We start from the raw sequence: 23496 nt of genomic DNA, 5'->3' as shown, positions 1-23496 counted from the left end.
ATTTCATAATAAGATTTTTGATCCTATTTTTATGTTTTTTAAAACTGAATAGTTGTGACAGAGAATTAGAAATGCATTAATCTTATTCTTAGAGGTTTCTCTGTCGAGTCTTTTTTTTTCACTGTTCCTAAGTTTAACTAAAAACACAACTTACAAATATTTAGTATCTTCTGAAAAGCATTTCTAAGTTAAGAATGAAAATGTATGGGCCAGGCACAATGGCTCACACCTGTAATCCCAGCACTTTGGGAGGACAAGGTGGGTGGATCACCTGAGGACAGGAGTTTGAGACCAGCCTGACCAACATGGTGAAACCCTGTCTCTACTAAAAATGCAAAAATTAGTCGGGCGTGGTGGTGCACGCCTGTAATCCCAGCTACTTGGGAGGCTGAGGCAGGAGAATCATCTGAATCCCAGAGGCAGAGGTTGCAGTGAGCTGAGATCTTGCACTCTAGCCTAGGAAACAAGAGCGAAACTCCATCTGGGGTGGGGGGGAGGGGCGGTGAGTTAAAAAAAAAAGAATGAAAAAGTATGTACATGATATATAACCAAATACTAGGCAGCCTCAACTCCCACTAGGACCACACTCAGCAACATCCATCTTTTTAGGTTCCTGAATATCTTCTATCAAATCCACAAAGTTGTTTTCCATGATAGGGGAAGGAATGGAACTCCCTATTGCTTTTCGAACTCTATAGGTGCTTACAATATCACCTGAAGTGACTTCCTTGCAAATTCTTTAAGATAATTGGTCATTTGTTCAGTGAGATGCATTTCTCTGTATGAGGGACCCAAGAGACAGATCATGTTGAGAGAGGGTCTCAATATAATCTCAACGTTTGAGGTGCTCATACGTTCATTTTGGGCTTGCTGGAGCTCCCTGGGCAATCTGGTGGTCTCATCAAGTTTCTACTGGAATACTTCAGCTTCTTCAGAGTCAAAAACTTCAACTGGTAAGCCAAAGTATGGTACTGCTTTCACTGCTATGAGCCTGTCTTGAGTATTGGAGTCCAAATGCCCTCCTGGCTCTTTTTCTGTAATTTCCATTTCTTTCGCTGTGTCAAGTGTCCTAGTACGGCCTTCATCTTCAGGGAATGACATCTCCCATTCTTGTAGGGTCCTGGAATGCCCTCCTTCTGTTAAAACATTCAGTAAACTAACTATCTACCATAACATATGGAGAATCTTGGCATGTGGCCAAAAATTCATGGATGCTGAAATCACTTGGAAGATCAGAGTCTTCCCCGTAGGTTGAATAGATTAAATCAGAATCATCCTAGCTGATATTTGCAAAAGTGGGGTCATAATGTGGTGCATTAAGAACTGTAGGGCACATAATTCAAATATAACACTGGAGTGACTTTGCTCCTTTTATCCTCTTTGAACCCTGCAAAGTATCCACTATGGACTGAAGTCTCCCAGTTGTCTTTCCCAGTCTCACAGGGCAGTAGCCTGGCTCTCCTACAATGGGATCCACAGGATGGTGAAGTCTCAATGTCATTGTTCCATCTGGTTTTCTTCTTTCAACTTTGCACTGACTGTTCACAGCCCGCCTGATCAGCTTTCCTCCAGATTCCTTCACAATGTGGTCAAGCTGCTCCTGTTCTCTTTCTAAGTTATTGCTCTTATTTTCAAGTAAACCATTGTCTTTCTTTTTATTTTCTTTGCTGGGATTCTTGAAGACTTGGCTTCAAGAGTGCTTGGCCATCTTCAGATTTCTCTCTCTCTCTCTCTCTCTCTCTCTCTCACTCTCTCTCTCGGCCAGCAGCCTCTGTCCTCCTCACCCTGCAAGGTGTCTGGTCTATCTTTCTGCTTTCGAGTTTTCTGCAAGTCAGCCATGAAGTCTGTGCTCTGCTTCAGGCTCTGAATTCTTTCCTGGCTAAGAATTTTCATCCCTGAGTGCAAACAGCTTCTTTGCAGCTTTATAATAAATGGTCTCTGGTTTGCTGTAAATCATGGCATTAGCACATATTCGTTTGAAGTTACCCGTTAGTTCTTCTATGGACTGGTGGTCATTGTTCTTGATCTTTTCTTGCATGGTACTAAAATCCACTGGGTGTTTAATGATCATGAAGTAGCCAAGAGCAATAAAATCAGCCACAGGAAATGAAAAGAAAGCACTTGGATCTTTTCTCTGCAATTGTCTCATCAGCTGATCCAAAGCTTCTTGAAGGGGTGTCTGTTCTATTTCTTGTTTGACTAAAGAGCTTGTAAGAGCTTCTTGGGGACAAGTCTAATCTCACAGGTGCGTGACACCTGAGGTCTTTTCCTGCCTCATTCTCTACACGGTCTCAATCTCGCTTCTTTTTATCCTCTGTAACTCTTCTGCGTTTTCTCCCCTTTTCTTCCCCTGGAAACTGCTTCTCTCCTATCTTTCTCTTTTTCTGCTTTCTGTCCTTGTGTTTGTCATGATCGTTTTTGTCTTCGAAGAGGCTGGAGTCGTGCCCCAAGCTGCCCAAGAGGAGTTCAGTGACTTTGTTTCAGCCTACTTTGAAGACCAACTTAAAGGGTTTCTCTACATACTCCTTGTAGAGGTGTTTGTCTGACTTGTGCTTCTTGCCCACATCTGACCTGGTCCCGATGCGTGGCCCCTGAGCCAGGCCCAGGCCCAAGCCATTCAGCTCCGATTCCGGTTTGGGCCCCGGGAGTGGAGGGTGGTAGTGCAGCCCCCCCGCCCCTGTAGAGTTTGTTTTTAAGTTGTCAGTGGCATACAACTGGCAATGTGGTGGCCAATTTAAATGGAACCATAGGGGATTCAGACCATGTACACTACTTAAACATCACTGACGTCCCCCTCCCCGCCAAACTGTGGGCTACCATAACCTAATTCAACAAGCTCTTTCAGAGTTTTGACATTTCTTTGGTTAACAACTAACATTACTTGGCATTATTTCATGTTTTATTCTGAATTATTCTACTATAGAAGCTTACATTTAATACCATCTCATATTATTTAATGTTTGCTTTTCAAGGCTCTGAGCTAGATGTTGTGAAACAATATGCTTCACTGCCACTTTTATTCCTACTGTTAATACTACTAATTGTTGAGCATGGTGACTCACACCTGTGATCCCAGCACTTTGGGAGGCTGAGGTGGGCAGATCACAAGGTCAGGAATTCGAGACCAGCCTGACCAACATCGTGAAACCCCGTCTCTACTAAAGATACAAAAAAATAACCAGCCATGGAGGCACACACCTGTAATCCCAGCTACTTGGGAGGCAGAGACAGGAAAATCACTTGAACCCAGGAGGCGGAGGTTGCAGTGAGCAGAGATCATGCCGCTGCACTCCAGCCTGGGCAACAGGGCAAGACTCCGTCTCAAAAAAAAGCACTACTAATTATAATTTCTACTTCAACAGAACTCAGTAGATTTTAGCTACTTTGGATCAGATCATCTACTAATTTATTAATTATGGTAATACACATCACATGAAATTTACCATTTGAACCGTTTTTATAGGTAAAATTCAGTGGCATTAAGTACATTCGTGTTGTGCAAGCATCACTACCATCTATCCCTAGAGCTTTTTCATCTTCCCAAACAAAAACTCTGAACCCACTGAACAATAACCCCATTACCAGCCCCTGGCAACCACTACTCTATTTCTTGTCTCTATGAATTTTACTACTCTAGGTACCTCATATACATGGAATAATGTAATATTTGTCCTTTTGTGTCTGGCTTATTGCACGTAGTGTAATGTCTTGAAAGTTCATCTGTGTTATAGTACGGGCCAGAATTTTCTTCCTACACGACATTAGGTTTTTCCATTTATCTGTCAACGGACATTTGGGTTGTTTCTCTTTTGGTTCTTGTAGATACACCTGCTCTGAATATTGGTGTAACATAACCTAACTATTTTATGTGTTTTAATTCATTTAATCTTCACAACTATTTTTGTGAAAAAAATACTATGTCATGATAGGTACTTTACTAATCCCATTCTACTCTCTACTTCTGTGAGTCCACTTTCTTTAGATTCCACATGTAAGTGAGACTATACAGTATTTGTCTCTCTGTCCCTGGTTTATTTCACTTAACATAATGTCCTCCAGGTTCATCCATGTTATCACAAGTGTCAGAGTTTCCTGTATCATGGGTTTTAATCCACATCTTTGATGTACTTGGCTCTAGTAAGTACAAGTGTGGGGAAAATGTAAAATTCTTTTGCTGCAAGCATTCTGTATCATGTTTCAGGCTTTTTAAGAAAAATTTAAGCTAACCTCAACAACACCACATTTTTGAGGCTACAGAAGATACTGACAGTAACCCTCACAAAAGCCACTTGAGCTAATCCATCAGAAACATTCTGCAGGTATAAATTTTTAAATCACAAACTCATGAGGGAAAGTGTAACTTCATTTTTTCATAACTCAGAAAGCTTTCTACTAGGAGCTTGAATTCTGGCTAACACAGAGACTGAAAGTAGTCACATCACGTGTCTCTGTCCAGTTAAGGAATAAGCCTGTCAGTTCATCTCTGCATTGGTCACAGCCCCTTGAAAATTCCTTCAGGGGTTCTTTTACTTTCTCTTCACCAAAGTTAACTCTGGGCTCTTCTGGCTTTGCTAGTTGCCTTGGTAAAGCTGGGAGGGAAGTACGTTCAGGCCCCAGGCAGCAGTCAGCACCACACTGACCTCTGGGATGGCAACCTGCGGCTGATGGAGCCAGGTCCTCCCATCCCAGGCTGGGACAGTGCTCTCCACAACTTTTTGATGCTCCTTTCTCCTCCCCCTGCTAGACCTCAGGCAGGAACATGGCCTTGCTCACCTGCCTTTGGTACCTCAAGGTGTCCTTGGATAACTGGGGCTGTCCTCACGGGCCATCAGAGCTGCTGCAGGGTGTCCAGTCCTGTCACTCCATGTGCCACATCACCATCAGGACACTGTGCAGGCTGTTCTTGGAGACTGGTGGCCTCCTTTTCACTACACACTTGAGAGTGCACACTCAGATCCCTGAGCTTCAGTGAAGGCTGCCATAAGCCACCTGGAGGGCTCCGCTTGAGAGCAGAGCTTCAGGGCAGTCCCCACCTCCCTACGCATCCTAATGTGCAGTCCTGCTGAGGGTACCCGGTCTGTGGGATAGAAAAATTAAAACACCTTTAACCTGCTCAATTCTCTTTCAAATGTTTTCTACCTCAGACCCAAGCGATCCTTTTGGACTTGGGAAGTGAAGATTGATGGCTTGGTTCACAGTATCTGCAATGATGATCTCCTTTTCTCTACACAGGAGATTCAAGACAATCGGAGTTGGGAGTGAAGACTGAAGTCTGAGGCACTGGAGAAAAATTTCTGTGAGCTTGGAATCCAGGGTCATTTGTCTTAACTGTACACATCACCCCACACAGAAACGGTCTCCATAGGAATTATCGGTGTCATGAAGAAAGTTTTTATTTCTATTTTAAACCTCATATTCCTCCAGCCCTTAGTAAAAAACCTTTCGTCATATGTTTCTGCCTGACTTGCACCAGGACTCACAGAATGATTCATCCTAACATGAAAAAGTATTTTCATCAACCTCAAAGATTTTCAGGAATTACTAGATCAAAGAATTGTTAAAAGAATTTTTCCAAAAGCTCATTCTACTTGCCCCTCCAAGCAAAATATTAACTTTGTGATGGACTTTACACATTCCTAGGCCGTAACAGAGGCATGGAACTTTTCTTTCTTTCTCTCTTTCTCTCTTTGTAAATAGAGACAGATTTGGATGCTGCCCAGGCTGGTCTCGAACTCTTGGGCTCAAAGTGATCCACCCGCCTCAGCCTCCCAAAGTGCCAGGATTACAGGCGTGAGCCACCGCACCCAGTCCCACACAAAAGTTTTTGATATTAGATGTGCTACCTTCAAAGATGGCTCTGTGGATCCAATATCTGCTTCTCTTTCATTCATAAAATTCACCAAGTTCACACTGGAAAACATTATTCTATGGTTATTCCAGAAAATATTGGATTCCCCGTTTTGTTTGAAAACACAGACGAAATCATGCTCTAGTCTGCTGCAAGTGCACAGCAGGCAGTGGAAAATGGGAGGAGTGGGTCCAAGAAAGTTCCACTTTTCAAACATTCATCCCGCACCACCTGTTTAGTTGCCTGGGTAAAAGCCCCACCCAGAGAGGCTTTTACCCCAGGTTAATAAAGACACTTTTTATATTCATATTTGAGTTGTGATTGCTAGTAATGTTTTCTATTCTAGACTGTGAAATTTGTATTTTTGTTATTATCTTTGTTTCTATACTCAAAGAACCACTTAGAATCACTGATTCATTTCCATAAAGCAGGAACTTTCCAAAATTTATTAACAACCGCTAAGTTCAAACATAAAAAAATACACTTCAAAAACATAAAAATACATTCACTGAGACACCTTATATCCTCTTAATTATTAGCTGAATTGTAATTGATCTTACATTTTGATTTTGTGACATATATATTTCCTTTACTCCAAAATTAAATACACCACCTTCTTACTTACGGCGAGGGGCATTAGGTGCCTTGTGAATTTGATAACTGCTCTATGCAGAGGGTTACTGTCTGAGATTCATCAATTGAGCATGTGACAAGAACAGAATAGCACTTTAAAGAAGATTAATTGAGGACTTTGCTAAGCATTTAATTAATTAGGGAAAGCTTCAAAAGTTGAAGATCAATCACGGGACTTTCAAAATAATCCAAGTGAGACATGAAGAGACTGAATTAAGGAGCACCATGGAAATGACGCAGAAGGATCATAAGCCTGAACTGTTTCAGGGACAATACACAGAATTTGGAGAAAGGAGGGAGTGATGACTACAAGATATTTTTCCGCAAATCATCAAACATTCATACATATTATTTTGTATTCATATATTATAGTCTTCATGGAGTAAGGTGCTAATGTAACAAATCTTGGATTTTATAAAAGCAACTTTTGACCATTTTTTCTGTGTGTGTGTGTGTGTGCGCATGTAGCAAACTTACTCCCTCAGAGAAGCAGAAATTATTTGTCTTACTGACACTGGAATCTATCCTCTGTAGGTTTATTCAATCAAAAAAATAACTGAGTCTTTGGCCCTACAATATTTATACACTTTGCATGGGAAAAAAAAAAAGCCACCAAATATGTATTCTGTACTTACCGAAAAATCACCAACTATGGTTTTATATTTACTGAATACAAGTAAATTAATGAAACATTTTCAGGACAACCAGGTATAGATTGCTATTTTTTCTGTTGAGTTGAGGTAAGTACTTGTGCTAGTAATTTTAAAAAGCATGTCTCCACTCCTAGAAGGCTGTGTGCTGTGCTACAAGAGAAGCTGATGTCTCTGCTTCCCCATCTTTGTTCTGTGGAGCCACATAGGCAGCCCGATACCTGGGCAAATGCTTACCTGGCCAGATCCAAAGGGCTGACGCACCCAGAGTCATGGCTAGGTTGTGTGCAGCACAAATTCCTGCCTCTAGTTTCCCTGTATTCCTCTTTCCTAAGAAATCAGTACCTGAGCTTTTTCAAAATAACTGGAGAAGAAACGAGGCAGAAAGTGTCTTTTTAAACACAATTCTCATTCACTCAGAAAACTGAGAGAAGAGTTCTAGGTGATAATTGATGTCAACCTGTAAAATTTTTCAACAGCTTCACTGTCTATTTTCTCTACAACATTGTCATCAACTCACAAATAAATATCACAAGGAGGCAGCATAATGGCCTCATTAGGGCAGTTTCACAGTGACCCAAAACAGCAACCATGCATGCATCTGTCATGCATCTTCCTAGAAAGTCCTAAAATTCTACAGGAAAAACCTCTTGGAAAGAAAGTTTCAAATGTTGATGAGGTCCACCCATATAGCTGAATCTCTTCAGGTGAGAACTATAAACATGAGACACTTCTTCGGTTTTATCCATTTTGTAAGCTTCCCATTTGCTGAAATATTCTTCACAGTAATATTTGTGTTCACTGCATTGTTTCCAAGTATTTAAAACCCCCAAAGCAGTATGCAATCCGTGTGTTTTATGCCATTTCAGCAGAAATGTCTAAAGCAATGTTTACCTTTGCTGCTTATGGATCGCCAAATAAGACAGCTTGCTTCCTTAGTTGAAGGTTCCCTGAAAAACTTCTCGAACCCTCCTTGGGTCTAACGCATGGTTAGTTATTGTTGTATATTCATTTTGCTACCTTAACAAGGAGCAATTGTAGAGGTGTCAAGCCACAAATAGCAATGCTGTCTAACTTCATTAGACCATGAAAACACATGGGTTATCCTTGGAAACAAGCATATATATATTTTTTTAATTTGTTGCAGTAGCATCTTGAATTATATGTATCACGAGAGAATATAAAATCTTTTTCATGTTTTTCACACATTGTCATAACTTATCATTGTTTTCCATTCTTTTAATATTATGCTCTCTACGAGATATAGCCCCTGGGTGGCCCAAATGTCTGGTGAAACAAGTGTGATCTGAGATGGACCTTGGGCATCAGTGCTACAGAGCATGATAGGTGTGTGTGGGCCATAATGATGTTGACATTAATATGCTATTAATTCCTCCATGACTCTGGTAAATCATCTCCATCTTTTCTAGGTTTTGCATTTCCAAATTCTTGCCCCTTCTGTCTTACTAATCCTCCTTAATACCCCGCATTCCTTTAGCCTGAGGTGGAAAATTTATAAGTAGGGAGGGAAATCCTAAAAATAACTAAGTGGCACAATGCACTAAGGAAGTCTAGCTTGGCTCAGTAGACATGTTTACAGCTGCAGAGCCTTATGCGTTCTCTCTTTAGACCAGAGAGTTTACCTTACACTCATCCTGTGTTGGTCTGCAAGTGGCCAAGACACCATTCAATGAGCAACCGGCAAACGCTCCCTTATGCCAGAATGCTTATTTATGGGGATATTAAAAACACTAGGTCTGTTATAGTTCTACTTGGAAACTTCAGATGTCTTTTCTTCTAACTTTGGAATTTGAATAAGATGGAAAAAGCACTTTGTGCATAATTGTTTTTTTAAAACTAAAGGCAATTCCAACACAGAAGAGGCCTCTTTTGGACAAGATTAGCCAACTTAGAGATGAAGACAGCAGGGTCTTAGCTGTCAGTGAGATATACCTCTTTGATCTTGGGAAATTCTGAAGGAATTTCTCATTTCAAAATAAGAATAAATACTCTTGGGTAAAAGGAGGGAGAGAAAATTCTTCAGGTCACCTTCCATTTTTTCCTTATACACAAATTACAATCAGTTGACCTAGGCCTAGCATTTTGATTAAAAATGATTCAAGACAGGACTGAAAGAAAACACCAAGAAGAGTGGTTTATCCTAATCTTAGAAAGGCATATTCATATGACAACCAGCATTAAGAAGCAAGGAATTTGAATTACAGAAAAATAAACTTTAAACTGAAACTGCTCATATAATATATGCAGAGGAGACACAGGGCAGCAAATGCACAAATAAATGTGTGTCTTTAGCCAGCATGTCAAGAATACCCAAAATGGCTGGTTTTTCATCTCAAACGGTCATGGAATAATAACTTGACAGTGTTTATTAATTGTTGAAATTGTTTAAAATAAGAGATTAGATTTTCACAAACTCATTTGACACAGACGTAGCTATAAGCCCATGAGAAGACAGGCCTAAGGAAAAAGGTAAAATGAATTCACCTGCGTCTGTATTTGTCAACTAAACAAAACGTTGGTTAATTTATTGAAAAGTATAATAAACCAATGACAATCATTGCATAATTAACTTGCGTCTGAAAGCCAATTACTGATCATGGAGAAAACCAAGTTCTATATTTGTGTGTATATATCATTAAAGATTTTATTTCCTAATATAGATCATTCATTATTTATTTCAAAATGTTTAGAATTTACTATGTGCTAATATATCATCTGAATTCTCATATTTTAAATATTTTAAACTACATGTTAATTTTCTGAAATTTTCAATTAGTGTCCCAAGTTACAGAAAAAGGAATAACAAACATGTTAAAATAATTAAATGGTTTCAACGGCATCTCTGAATTTCTTTTTTTTTTTCCTCTAGACTCTGCAAAAATACTGCACTCTTTAAACAACAAAAATCAAATGAAAACAAGATATGTCAGCCACAGCTCTCAGGATAATAGATGTCCTGTCCACTTCCAGCTGCAGTTGCTGCAGTCAGAGTTCTTTGATCAGCCCTGAACCCAGTTATCACATGGGGGTGGAAGGGAGGGTGCCCTTTCACCTGGTCCCATGATCCTGGCTTGGTGTAGGTCCCAGTGGTGTCCCAGGCTGGGTGGCAAAGGGACACCTGGTAGGGTGAGGCACTCAGTGAGGAGGAGAGAGGCAGAGTCTGCTTTCTGATTGGGGGAGGACAGGAACACATTCACCTTCCCTAAGGTAAGGGAAGAACATAGTTCTCTAGAAAAATCATTTGTCAAGAAAGGGGATGTGGGTGCTGATTTGTATGTCGATTCAGGGGAGTAACTGCGGAGAAGGAAAACGGTGGGGTGGAAGGCTGGCTCGGCCCTGCCAGTCACTGGGTGGCTGGCAGCGGGCGCTCAGAGGTTGCTGAAGAGTTCGTTTTTCTTGCTCCAGTCCATCTGCGGGGCCCGTTTGCTGCTGCGCTTCTGGTGGGCCCTCTCTTTGGCCATGGCCAGGAAGATGTTGAAATCCAGGATGGGGTCAGAGGAGGAGGTAGACGAGGGCACTGTGGAATCCTGTTTTGGGGGGCTGTCTTGGGAATTCAGCTCCTTGCTGGTGTAACTGGAGGCCGTTCTCACCAGGGCTGGCCTGGGGCTCTCCGTGGCTGCCTCTGCCAGGGCTTCACGACTGTTCTTCTGTATCTCCCCATTGGTGAAGGGCTCAGGCAGGGGACCATTCAGGTGCTCCTGAGATGGAGTCACTTTGCATTTCTTGAAGAACTCGTCCGTCTCCCTGTCCACCACCAGCAGCTTGGTCTCATCCCCGCCAGCCCTGATGGCGGACCCCACGTCCCCATGCTGCTTCCCCTCCATGCGGACCCCGTTCCCCACCACAATGCCGTCCTGCGCCCGGAGCCCTGAAGCTTCAGCTGGGGAGTGTGGGTCCACTGACCAGATGAACTGGCCTGGCTTGGACTTGTCCCTGTGCAGGCTGAAGCTATAGCCATTGGGGCCCTTCTTCACGGTACAGAGCCAAGGCCGAACCTTGAGCTGCTCCGGGCGGCTCGTGTCGGCCTCGCTGGGCTCATTTTCATTGCCAGCCCCCTGCGCCTCGGCGGCGGCCGGCGGCTCACCCTGCCCCGGCGCTTCCTGGGTGCGCAGCAGCTCCCCGCGGACCTGGACGCCGAGCTTCTGCAGCTGCTCGTCCGTCTCGGGGTCGACCACCAGCAGGCGCACGGCGTTAGCGCGGCGCGGATGCGTTCACCACCCGCTGGTGGGTCTCGCCGTTCACCTCCACCAGCCGGTCCCGGCCAGCAGCCCCGCCTTCTCGGCCGCCGAGCCGGGCTCCACCAGCGATGTACAGGCCCACCTTGCCCTTCTCGCCGTGCAGGTGGGAGCCCTAGCCGCTCGCACGCTTCTCCAGGCAGCAGAGCCGGGGCAGGGGCGCCCCGGCCGCCGCGTCCGCGCTCATCTCGCCCTGCGACGGCTCAGCGGCGCCACTCGGGGTTCTGTTGGCGACTGGACGGCTCAGCCCTTCTTCCCGCCCAGAGAACCGGGAGCGCAGCAGGGAAGCCCGGCGCCGCGGGACGGGCGAAGGCAGCAGGTGTCCCGGGAACCGACGGCCGCCGCGAACCTTGAGGAGAAAAGAGAGGAGCGCGGACCAATCCCCGCCCCGCGCGGCGGCCGCATCTCTGAATTTCTTTGATATTATTATTAAAATGTTTTCTTCAATTCTAATCAAAATCTTATTTTTCGCCCTAAGTCTTTGTCAGCTTATTTCAGTCTTATTTTTACAAATAACATGCCACAGAGTTCTTCTAGCTTCAAGTGATGCAATGTGAAAGGTGTAGAAATGCAAACACTGACCCTTAGCTTCTTAACTTTACAACAGGTCAATTTATCCTGAAATTAGCCAACACCATGTTAGAGGCTACACTGAAATTCTAACTATGAATATGTAGAAAGCCAAACATATTTAATTAATTATAATCCAATCTATCCAATATTCGTGATAATGTATTTTTACAAGTTGAAAGTAATTCTGGATTATGCATCATAACTTATGAAACCTTTGGTGGAAAACTTGAGTCTTCCCCCATTAAAGGGAATTAATTAAGTTGCTTATAAAAGTTCATTAACTTGCTTTGGCCCATGGGTTCATCATTTATTGACATGGAAGAACTAGTTTACTTGTGGTATCCAAGAGGCATGAAGAAAGATACCTCCAAAAAGTCCATTTTGATCCCTTACCCTGGGCCAGACAGGATGGCATGGCTACCTTCTTCCCTGATGCCATAGCTACCTTCTTCCCCTCTCACCCCTCAGGCTAAGGCTTGAGTAACTATCACAGCTGTTTCCATGGCGTCTTCCTATCACGTGGGTACAAAGCACTGGGCTGCACAACTGGAAAACTACTTGTTTTCTGCCTGCTAATTTTTAGCTCCAAGATCTTTACACTCCACTGGAGAAAGGCTTTAATGTCTGAGTCAAGGGGTCACTTATTTGTTAGTTTAATTATTTATGATCAGAACATTTGTTCAGTCATTCTTCCATAGACCACCTGAATCTAATAAAGGATATTAAAACACTAGAGATAATCTACAGCCTTCAATAAATCACCCCCAGTTTGGAACTCCTTTGATGAATATTGCAGGCTACCACATGGGAGAAGAAAAAAGTCAAAACCAATTAAAAAAAGCAACAACAATGAGTTTGTAATAAACTAGGTAGCTAACTAAAGTAATAAAATAGGCCTGTTTTTCTAACTTCATTAACATGAAAATAAATTTTATTAAGATTGATATCATGCTTTTTTTGCACGATGAGTTACAGGAACATGAACTAAAAATAAAATGATCCCTATGATAAAGAGCCCTCATAGTCATGTACTTTAGTACAAAATATGATTTGACATCAAGAAGAGCTATGGCTTGAGATTAACCTTGTTTTCCTTTATCCCCTGTGTCCAGGCTTAATCACTGTTTCAATGATAATGACAATCCCCTTAGGTTCTGCAGAAATAGAATCTAAAGTAACAAAACAGAGCCCAAATCTCTGCAACAAATGAAATAACAGACTTAACTAAGAAAAATGAAAAGAAAAATGTTAAGTTGCTCATCTTTGATAACTATACTGCCTATAACAATGTCAGAACATATTTATTTGGTCCAATGTGCAACGTATTAAATATGCTCAAATACAGAGAACACCAAGAAATACAACAGGGAGTTAAAAAAAAAAAAAAGAACCAGGGCAATAAGAAAATAGGAAAGCAAAATTACATAAAATACAATGTACACTTCTGAATCTTTTTAATATATGCCTACAAATACATTTTGTTAACAGTGTAAATTTAATTTCCTCTGAGAATTCATTCAAAGAAGTTCCACCTGAGTTTGTGTTCAGAAAATGCCAGGATGATTCCTTATCAGGATGTATTTGGTGTTTAAAGTTCCCTCTAATTCACACAGCAAGACAACATTCAATTTTCTACACTTCTGCTTAAGCATACGTAAAAGAAACACACTCCTCATGAGATATGTTTACAAATATAAATGGAATAGTCACAGTGGAGCATGAATAAACCATTATATGCTTATTTCTCTACAGTGGATGCTAAAGAGAGAATCGAGTCAGCCATAATAAGAAATAAACTAAGAGCTGTAGTTAAAACATAATAAAAATTTTTTAAATGCTTCTTTACTTTGCCAATTTTCTCATCCAAATAGGGATAATTAAATAATCTAGGACAACAAAATGTATACTGTGGCAGAAAAAAAAAAGAATACAAGGCTAAAAACAAGGACATGGCAGAATCTAAGGCATCCAATAAGTAATACTCAGATATTGCAAGGGGTATACAAAGAGTTCAAACACTGTCAAGTTAGATGTGACCCATTCAAGGCACACACAGATTGTACCAAGGGAGACCCAGCAGGACCAGGGAGCCGAAGTCATCAATTTATTCCTGTCAAATACATTCTTGGTGTTTCAAATACGAACAAATATGCTTATTCAGAATTTTATTTCCTTCTGCAAAGTACAAATCAATTATAATTATTTTGTTATATGAAAATTCAATGAGAGTTACCAAGGGGCAATACAAGGAAAAAGGCAGACTCACCATCTCTTCGATTAAGCCTCGAAAACCCAGGGCCATGGCTGCTGGACAGCTCTGAGGAGCTGCTGAAGGATGACCTAGGCAAGGCAGAGGCCAGCGGAGCATCACAGTCACCTGCTGGGAAAAATACTTTGATACAGTGAACACGCAGATAACAGCTTGGGAGAAATAACAGTCCAAAATTATATATGAATATATTCTAGGATGTATGGCCATCACCACTTTTAAAATTCTTTTAATTTTTAAAATTTACATCGCAGTGTAATTTATACAGAGTAGAGTTCCAGAGAATTTATTTAATTTTTTTAAGTGTACAACTCTGTTCATTTTGACAAATGCATGCAGTCATGTAACATGTAACCTCCACCATAATGAAGACATAAAACTGATCCACTGGCCCTCAAAGTTCCCTAATGTCCCACATCTTCTCAATTCTGCAAGTTATCCAGGAGCACCACCCACCCAACGCGACTTTAAACTCAATTTGATGCTTAGATTCTTTAGATACACACACACAGAGGTAGTGTGAGTTCTGTGCCCAAACCTTGATAATGGCTAGAAATTCTTATGGTGCTCCTGCAAGAACCTGTCGGGGATGAGACAGGTGAGGAACACCAGGTGTTCAGGTCAGAGTTATCTGCGTGAAGCCAGGACCCATGAAAGGCAACACCTGTAATGACTGAACTGGAAAAATCCCTCTGCAGAGGGAATCACTGGCGGATACTTGGCTGCAGGAGATGGAGGCTCCTCCTTTTTGCCTGGTATCTCGAGCATTGCAGGGACTTGCCCTGTCTTTCCATGGACCCCTGCATGTCACCCTCATCTCAGGGTGACTCTCTATTGTTTGAGCTCTGGTCTAAAAGAATTGCTGGGGGTTAAGTAGTGTTTGACCCAGATCACCTTATTTGTCATCAGACCATGAGGACCCTCAGGCCCCTCCTGTTCCTGGTGTTCCCCACTCCTCAAACATGAGGAGCCCCTGGGACCACTCCCACCTTGGGTAGCTCTTTTCCTGTGTGTAACCATGTGTAACAGAAGCAACCCAAAGGTCACCTCTGTGTCCTGCAGTCCAATGCTGTAATCATTGTACTTTTAAGCATGCCACATATTTTCTCATAAAAAGAGTACCTCTTCTAGCATGGTTATTGATCTAATAATGTTAGACATAAATTTTCTGTCACACATTAGGATATTTCTGTGAAACAGGAATGCTATACCTTAAATACATTATTAGATGATTCTGAACTGCATATTTTATATACACTGTTTTTCTTTGTGAGCCACTTGTTAAGTCACAGAAAGAAGGCAAAGAGAATTAGATTGCTACGACTTAACAAAAGTGTCAACTATGTGCAGTGAGATAGATATAAGAGGTTGTCCAAGGTCTCTCCCTGATTTGTTTGGTTGAGTACATGATAGTGGAGCAACAGAAAGATCAAGTGCACATAAGTTCCCTGAGTGAGTATCATTTCATAAAGAAATACTGGAATTACATCTGCTTTTCTAAAAGCATGTGCTGTCATTAAGACAGAGTCACATCTTTAAAACATGACAAAAGAAAAACTCAGTAACTCACTGTGAAGCATCTATTCTACAATAGGGAGAAGAGTGTTTCGTTGCTTGGTAAAACATTCAAACTATTTGATACAGGAACATTTTTCTATATATTTCCTCAAAGTGACAATGTTAAATTTACATAGGTGAATCAGACACTGGGACTTGTGATTTTTTACAAATGAAGAGCAGCATAATCTAGCAAAGAAAATTGCATTTAACACCTTTAGCATGAAGAGCACCCAATATTTTCACATAGCAAGATGCCAATCAAATGTGTAGAGCTGTTAAGAAAGGTTTGTTTTCTCTGTGGTTTCCTTAAACGTACCTCTCAATGTTTACGTCACAAGAGAGGCTTTCTTGGTTTCCCCAGCACACATGCTCTTTGGATAACACTGTGCAGTCAGGATTCTCAGACTTCAGCAAACATGCTACATGTGGGCTAAGAAAAATAGATAAATGCTAATCCAACTGGCTAAGAAGTTTAATTAAATTTTCTAAAATGGCATTTTAAAACTGTGAAGAAACTAAGATACAAGAAGGCAACTAAGGCTCTACTAGATCTACAGACAAGTCCCACATGGCTCTGAGTGGTCACAGCAGGATCCAAGAAGGAAGGCCCTCTATCAGGGAATAGTGCCTCCTAAGCCCATCTGCCTGATGTTATTTTCTCTTGGTTTTTCTGGGAAAGAATAAAACAAATCCAGGGACATCTAAAGAAGCATTCACTTCTTTTGGATAAATCTATTCCTACATCATGAAAGCATGATAGCTGTTCTCATGATGCCTCTGTCCTGCAGTAACATGCAATACCTAAAACTGCACTGGGTATTTCACGTATCCTTGGGATTCCCGGCTGACATGTCTAACTCTCTCTGTGGAATCATGAGCTCTTGGAGGCACAATAAAATCTTTCCCAACTTTGTGTACTCTATACCTAGTGCAGAATCTGAAAGACAGCATGTGCTCAATAAACATCAACTTAATATTTACTAAATATGTAAAAGAGAATTATTAACCAATAAATTTAATTAAACAATCTTCCTAAATTATCATAGTACATTTTATTAAAGTTCAAACACAAGGGGCTTAGAGATATCACAGATTCATGTCTCTAATAAAAGTAATAACCAGATCTCAAGAGAATGTTGCAAATAGGTGTAATAGATAATACTGTAATAGATAATACTGTTATTCTTTCCCTTGATGTCTCTCTAATTAATTTTCCAATTGTGTGTTTCACCAGTTTCAGATGATTTCCAATAGGATTAAGGTCTCAAAATAAATCTGTAAAGACAGCTGGAAACAAAATCACTGAAATTTTCAATTTTGCCTTTGGAAAATTCAAGAGTCAATAGCATGCGTTTGCCAAAGAGGCACCTTGTAACAAAGAAAATTTCTGGCACAGACTTGAATAAATCTTGCCCTTTATAAAGGCAATAAATTTTATAAAATAAAAGAACCTATCTGGTACCTAAGTTTACTTATTGTTTTTTCCCTATCATTTTGAATTATGTGAACACTTTCTTCCTAGAAAGAATTGTACACTACTGAGATTCAGAGGGGAAAATACAGTGGTCATCCCACAAGTGTTACACGGGCTGGATCTCCCTCTTCCCAGCTTATTTGGAAATCTGGTTAAGATTCACTATATTTCCTTGTGCTTGGTTCACTATAGTGGGTTCCAGGGTCTTAATGTCCGATTACAAACATTTATCATTTCATATTTATTCTCACCATCTAAAGGCAGAGATTCATTGCTACATAGGTATATTTTATATTATTGTTCTCCTAGAAGATCATGGTTGAAAATGATAAAAAATGTTTTATTCAGGGTTATTTTATATTTGTTCAAAAATGGTGGACTTCCTTAAAAATCACATGTGCTAAACTGGGTAACAGCTGGATTCATACTAAAACTGGCAGGTTTGAAGAAAAGAAGCATTTGTAATATGCAGAGAATAAACACAGTACAGGGTGGTGAATTAGCTGAAGGCTCAACAATGGTTTAGGGAGAAGTAGAGATAAACCCATAGGAGATCCTACCTGCCACCCTCCAAGCAGCTAACCCAAGTGACAACCTTGAAGATGTACGCTAGATCAGAGGGTCTTGGGCTCACTGCACTTCCCTAGGCTTGTTGATTTGGTCTCAGTGATTAGTTCTGCCTAGGGTTCTCCCTCCCCACTCTATGGTCTTGATTTGTCCACCATCACTCTCAGCTTCCCACCTCTCCTTGACAAGTGTTCCCAGCATGCTTTGTGATTCCCAGCAGGGAATCACAGGAAGCCAGAAGAAATGAAGAATGGAATTCCCCTTAGAGCCTCTGTAGTGAGTGTGGCCTATCATAGGCAGCATGCCTCTCTGAAGGGCTTGGGTCAAAAAACATTTCTTAGTATTATGTTCATGAAAGACAGCAGAAGATTAAAATTAGCCTATGGGCTTCCTGTATACAAATCAACACTGCACTCATAGATCTTGCTAGTTTGAGACAATTTTTACCACATGAATACAAAAAATGATTAAAAAATAAATTTGAGGAATTGCCCTTACCTTCCTTAGGCAGAGATGCTATACTTTTTAAAACAGCATTTCATTTGAGTATATTAATTCTTGCGCTTATTTAATAAAAGTGTGTTGAGCACCTACCATGTGCAAAGCATTATGGGGCATAATGAGAGACACGGTTCTAGGGTCAAGAAGTCTACAATCTAACATGGGAGGGAGAAGTGTAAATATCTGTTATAGGAAATAAACAGAAGAGCAAAACATTTAGATGCTGCTGTTTATTCCCAAACATAGGGAAGCATCATAATTGCTTAGGAACAAAACCAGCCTCTGAAAGAGCAAACACTACTGGGGGAAAGATGTGTATAAAAGTGGTTCTGAAAAAGATAAACATAAACCATGCATTTTCAAACAGCAATTCATTGCTTTGGGATCTGATGATAAAAAATGAAAAAAAAATACATAGATGATACATGGACAGATTTTGGCCCTATCTGCAGAGGAAATGAAAAGCCGAAAGGAGAGGCAACAACTGAGAATCTTTACATTTAAATGAGGATACCTTCTGGCATCTCCAGATAAAGCTCTAATTCATTACAGTATTACTTAAAGGATTTTATTAAAAGACCAAACCACACTGCACTTCTGATTCAATGCCTTTATCAGAGATGAATCTTACCATTTGTTAGGACAGGCTGATTGTAGCTCCCAAAGATACATGTATGCCCCAATCCCTGGACCCTGTGAAGGTTACTTTAGAGGGTAAGGCTCTCCAAACGTGATCAAAGACCTTGAGATGAGAAATTCATCCTGAATTATCTGGATGGGTCTTAAATGCCATCAGAACTGTCCTTATAAGAGAGATACAGGCGAGGAGGAACAGAGCCCCACACAAAAGAGGGTGTGATGATGGAGGCAGAGGCCGGAATAAGGCAGCCACAAGGCGAGGCATGCGGGCAACCACAGGAAGCAGAAGAAATGAAGAAAGGAATTCCCACTAGAGCCTTCATAGGGAGTGTGGTCCATCTTGACTTTGGACTAAGGATATAGATGCGGTACTTCTGGTCTCCAGACTATGACAGAATAAATTCTGTTGTTTTAAGTCAGCCAGTTTGTGGTCATTTCTCACAGGTGCTTAGGAAACTAACACACCATTTATATGGAATTGCATATTTGATATCTTAGGGGAAACGCAGGAAAGTTCCACTGAAAATAGGATTAACATCCACTTTGAATTGCACAGATACGCAATTCCTTCTGAGAAGGGCTTCAAGATGCTAAGCCACTCTGCCAGGCTCATATTTGGTGGCTGCTCTTACTCTTCACTGTGAAAGAAGCTAACCCCTGTGTCAGTAGAACCTAAGGATGGAAGAAGAGTGGAAGGGGCCCCAGAACTGCTAATATGAGGGAGCGGTGCCTTAATCAGCTTCAAATTATCAGAAAAACACAAAGCCTACTATTAAAGAGTTCAACAGATGGTTACCGTGTTATCACAGATGCACAGAAAACCTCTTCTTTCTAAAATAAATAAATAAAAAAGATTCCTGTCCTTTCTCAGACTGTCTCAATTAGGTAAAATTCACAAACTCCACAGCATGCTTTTCTCTAGTTCCACGCATTGAATCAGTATGAAGGATGGCCTCAGAAAATCAAATCATAAACAGGGAATGGGGTACCCATATCTTCTTCAGGCCATGTCTGGATGTTCTGGAGACGGTGTTATTCCATCCTTCCCATTTTATCACCTGAAGTTCTTAATGTATCTCCACATTATCTTAGTGAGAGGTCAAATAAAGCTTTTATTTAGAAGGTACTGAAAGTTTATCTTGTTATGAATCTGTATTGATCTATGAATTGCTATCTAAAAAATTCTTCAGAAAAAGCACACTTTGCTCACAGTGAACATAAGCAGTGATGGTCAGTATAAACTCTACTGTTTTCTATATAAAAACTTCTGTTTTACATGGTCTTGATCTCCATTTGATGATCTTCAGTCACTGCCTTCCCTACATCTCACTCCATGGGATCTGAAGGGGGCTCACCCTACCACCTGGGGCCAGCATGGGGGCATGACTCAGGCCCTGCAACTGAACAGTATGCATGTCCCATCGGAAAGGACTGGTTCGAGGATGGTCAGGCAGCCCATGCTGAATCAGTGAGAGAAGAACCTGGGACTTCTGGCTTGAACTCTTGGGAAAAATACCCATCCATTCATTCAACAAATATTTGTTGAAAATCTATATTGTGCCAGGTGTTCCCCTATGTTCTGGGGATATCACCATAAACAACAGAAAAAGACTCTGCTTTTATGAAGCTTATCCTACCAAATAGAATACACAAATAAAGGCCTAATATCTGTAGAACTGAACATTGCTAAGAACAGAAGTAAAGGAAAACAGGCATGCTTCTAAGCTGGTAAACAGTATGCCTGAAGCTACGGCATAGACAGAGCTGCCCAAGAACTAGGCCAGTTGTAGATGAAAATAAAGCTGCAAGAACGAAAGAGACAAACTGCTGATGAAAGAATCTGATTACCTAAATTCAGCCTGGCTTGAATCAAGTGGTCACTCTGATTCCTTTTATTGTTCAAGCCTATTTGATTTGAGATTTTGGTCACCTGCAACTGAAAAACACTCAGTAAGTACACTGTCCTGAGCCCCCACCCTTGTCTTCCCTCCACAGCCAATAAATTGCCAAGGATTATGTACTTTTTGGGTGTATATGGTAGCTTTTCCATTATCATTATCATCATCTCACTGTAGGTCTAATCCTTACAGCCAATGTTTACTTACTGACCTCCCCAGAAGCACACACACACACCTTACATATCACCATAGCAGAAATGGTTTTAAACTATTGCTAAGTGCAAGTCACACAAACAGCCATAACAACCAGTTCCGACGGATCCCCATTGCACCTGTTCTGAAATTCAAATTTCAGGTCCTGGCATTCAATTCCCTCCATCATCTGTTTCCTGTCAGTCTCTGCGTTACAGTCGAATCCCCACACATTTCTCAGATGCGCTTCCTCCTTTAATCAGAGTGGTCTTCTCACTGTTTCCTGGATGTGGGATGCATGTACCAATGCTTCTTGACCACCCATCCGATGACACTGCAGCCCCTTCTGTCTCCCAGTTATTATTTATTATCTTTGGAGCTCAATTCAAGTTTTGTCTCTGCCCTGAAGCCTTCTCACACGTGTGAAGGCCCCAGTAAGGCTTACTTTTCTGAAATACTGAGGTCTGTCTCAGGTAAAATAAATTACACCTCTGGAGAAGGAGCAGCACCTCACTCATGGGGGGGCCCCACAGCAGCCACATGCAGTGGCAGATGGGGATGAGAGGGTACAGGAGAATCTCATTCCCTAGAGAGGATCCTTGCTTGCTGACTGATGATTCTGGAGTGAGGCAGAGACTGGCATGACCAGCTGATGAGTGTCTGGCTCCCAGAGCATGACAGACAATTCCTACAGTCTACCTGTGGGAACAGGTGAGGCTTGGAAGAAGACACATAGAAATAGGTTTAAACTCTATAAGTTACCGGGTAGGAACAGAGGTAGGTAGGAGATAGGTGTTACATTTTGTCTCTCCTTCCAGAAGACATTTTGACTTGTTGAAGAAAACCTAGCATAGGAACACTGAATACCTCGTGACACTGGTGCTTTCAAATGACTTACAGCACTACAAATATAAAGTGACAACAATGGCATACCAATTTTAACATACAAGGACCAAGGGCTTTATTCTATGAGACCTGTAAAATACACAACACAAATGATGAGCTAGAGGAATGTTTACATACATTTAAGCATCTTAATTTTATAATCTAGTCTATAGTCATTACAACAATAAATACAAGGACTATTTAGACACGTGGAGAGATGCAGGAGATGGGATGGGAAAACCTGCATATGAGAAGATAATACACAAAGAGACCTGCTGAATTCAGATGAGATAACGGGTGTAAATCCAATAAACGCAGCTCCTGAAACACAGAAGGGATTCAACATAGATCAGCTCCTTTTCCTTGAGGAAGCTGGATGGATGATCTTGTTCTCTTTCCTCTTTTTTATTTCTAAATTTCTTGCTATGTAGTTAAATTATACTTCTGTGCTAAATTGAATACCTACTTTTAAACTACAGATTTTTGGCTAAAGTATATGATATAAGAATAAGATGAATCTATTTATTCTGAGATTTACTGCAAAGTAGAAAGAGAAAACCAAACAACAAAATTAAGTCCCACAGAAAGACATCAGACACAACACAGAAAAAATACAACAACACAGGTGCATATAATTTAAAAAGAAAATCATGTGGAGATGTTATAACTAATAATTGTTTTTATGAAAGTATCCATAGCTATGGGAATCTATGTGATAAATGAAGATGAACTGTTAATAAAGGGCAATAAATGATTTTTTGATGGGTACAAAAAAATAGAAAAAATGAATAAGACCTAGTATTTGTTAGCACAACAGGGTGACTACAGTCAATAATTACTTAATTGTACATTCTTAAATAACTTAAAGAGTGTAACTGGATTGTTTGCAACTCAAAGGATAAGTGCTTGAGGGGACGGATACTCCATTCTTCATGATGTGCTTATTTCACATTGCATCCCTGTATCAAATCATAACTCATGTACTCTGTAAATACATACACCTACTATGTAACCACAAAAATAAAATAAAAATTCTTTCTATGCACCTCCGAGAGTTGACAGGATTAGGGTCTGAATGAGAATATAAGGTATGAGCAGGATATGGCTTCTTCCCAAGACATGTTACAGAGGAGTGGAAAGAAGACTGTGTTAAACTTATATCCTCTTAAAGGGACCTCGTGACCTCACAGGCCAGAGCAGGCTATGGAGCATCTGGGAGCAGAAGAAAGAGAACGTCAGTCATACTGAAGTAAGAGTTAAAAGATGCACTCCAATTGCATTCTGAAGAGAGACCCCAGCAAGACCACTGACATCAGCTAGATTTTTTTCAGCCCGAAGTCATAAACCTGCAAAGTAGCAGACTTTGTTCACTGCTCTGTACTTGGCTCTAATGTGGTTAGTAAGGGGCAGTGTCGGAATCCTTGAGAAAATAATAACCAGAGCATCTTAGAATTTATTGTGCCCAAGGAAGGCACCCTGTCAATAGACAAATGTTTATTTGAGACCTCAAACAGATAATTTCAAAACTTTAGAAAAACAGTAGGCATTATC

The 23496-nt window shown here is 40.9% G+C and overlaps 1 protein-coding gene and 2 pseudogenes across 3 annotated transcripts in view; all 3 read right to left on the bottom strand.

Moving 5' to 3' along the window:
* LOC116541842 (contactin-associated protein-like 3) overlaps positions 1-23496 on the bottom strand; it is a 105957-nt gene that overhangs the window by 70091 nt on the left and 12370 nt on the right. The window contains exon 2 of one of the 2 annotated variants that reach the window (XM_032266344.1): positions 14227-14337. In XM_032266344.1, the coding sequence (XP_032122235.1) occupies positions 14227-14337 (111 nt within the window). Of the gene's footprint in view, positions 1-14226; positions 14341-23496 lie in introns of both variants that reach the window. The other variant, XM_032266343.1, reaches the window with a different exon arrangement.
* LOC116541843 lies at positions 42-2780 on the bottom strand (annotated as a pseudogene).
* LOC116541841 lies at positions 10305-11779 on the bottom strand (annotated as a pseudogene). The gene has a single exon (XR_004264971.1). The product of XR_004264971.1 is annotated as a Na(+)/H(+) exchange regulatory cofactor NHE-RF1-like (transcript).

This window comes from Sapajus apella, unplaced genomic scaffold (genome assembly GCF_009761245.1).
Source record: "Sapajus apella isolate SASKATOON/1434 unplaced genomic scaffold, GSC_monkey_1.0 scaffold157, whole genome shotgun sequence".
Classification (NCBI taxonomy): Eukaryota; Metazoa; Chordata; class Mammalia; order Primates; family Cebidae; genus Sapajus; species Sapajus apella.
The sequence above is the reverse complement of the archived record's forward strand: the minus strand, read 5'-3'. Positions and strand labels throughout refer to the sequence as shown.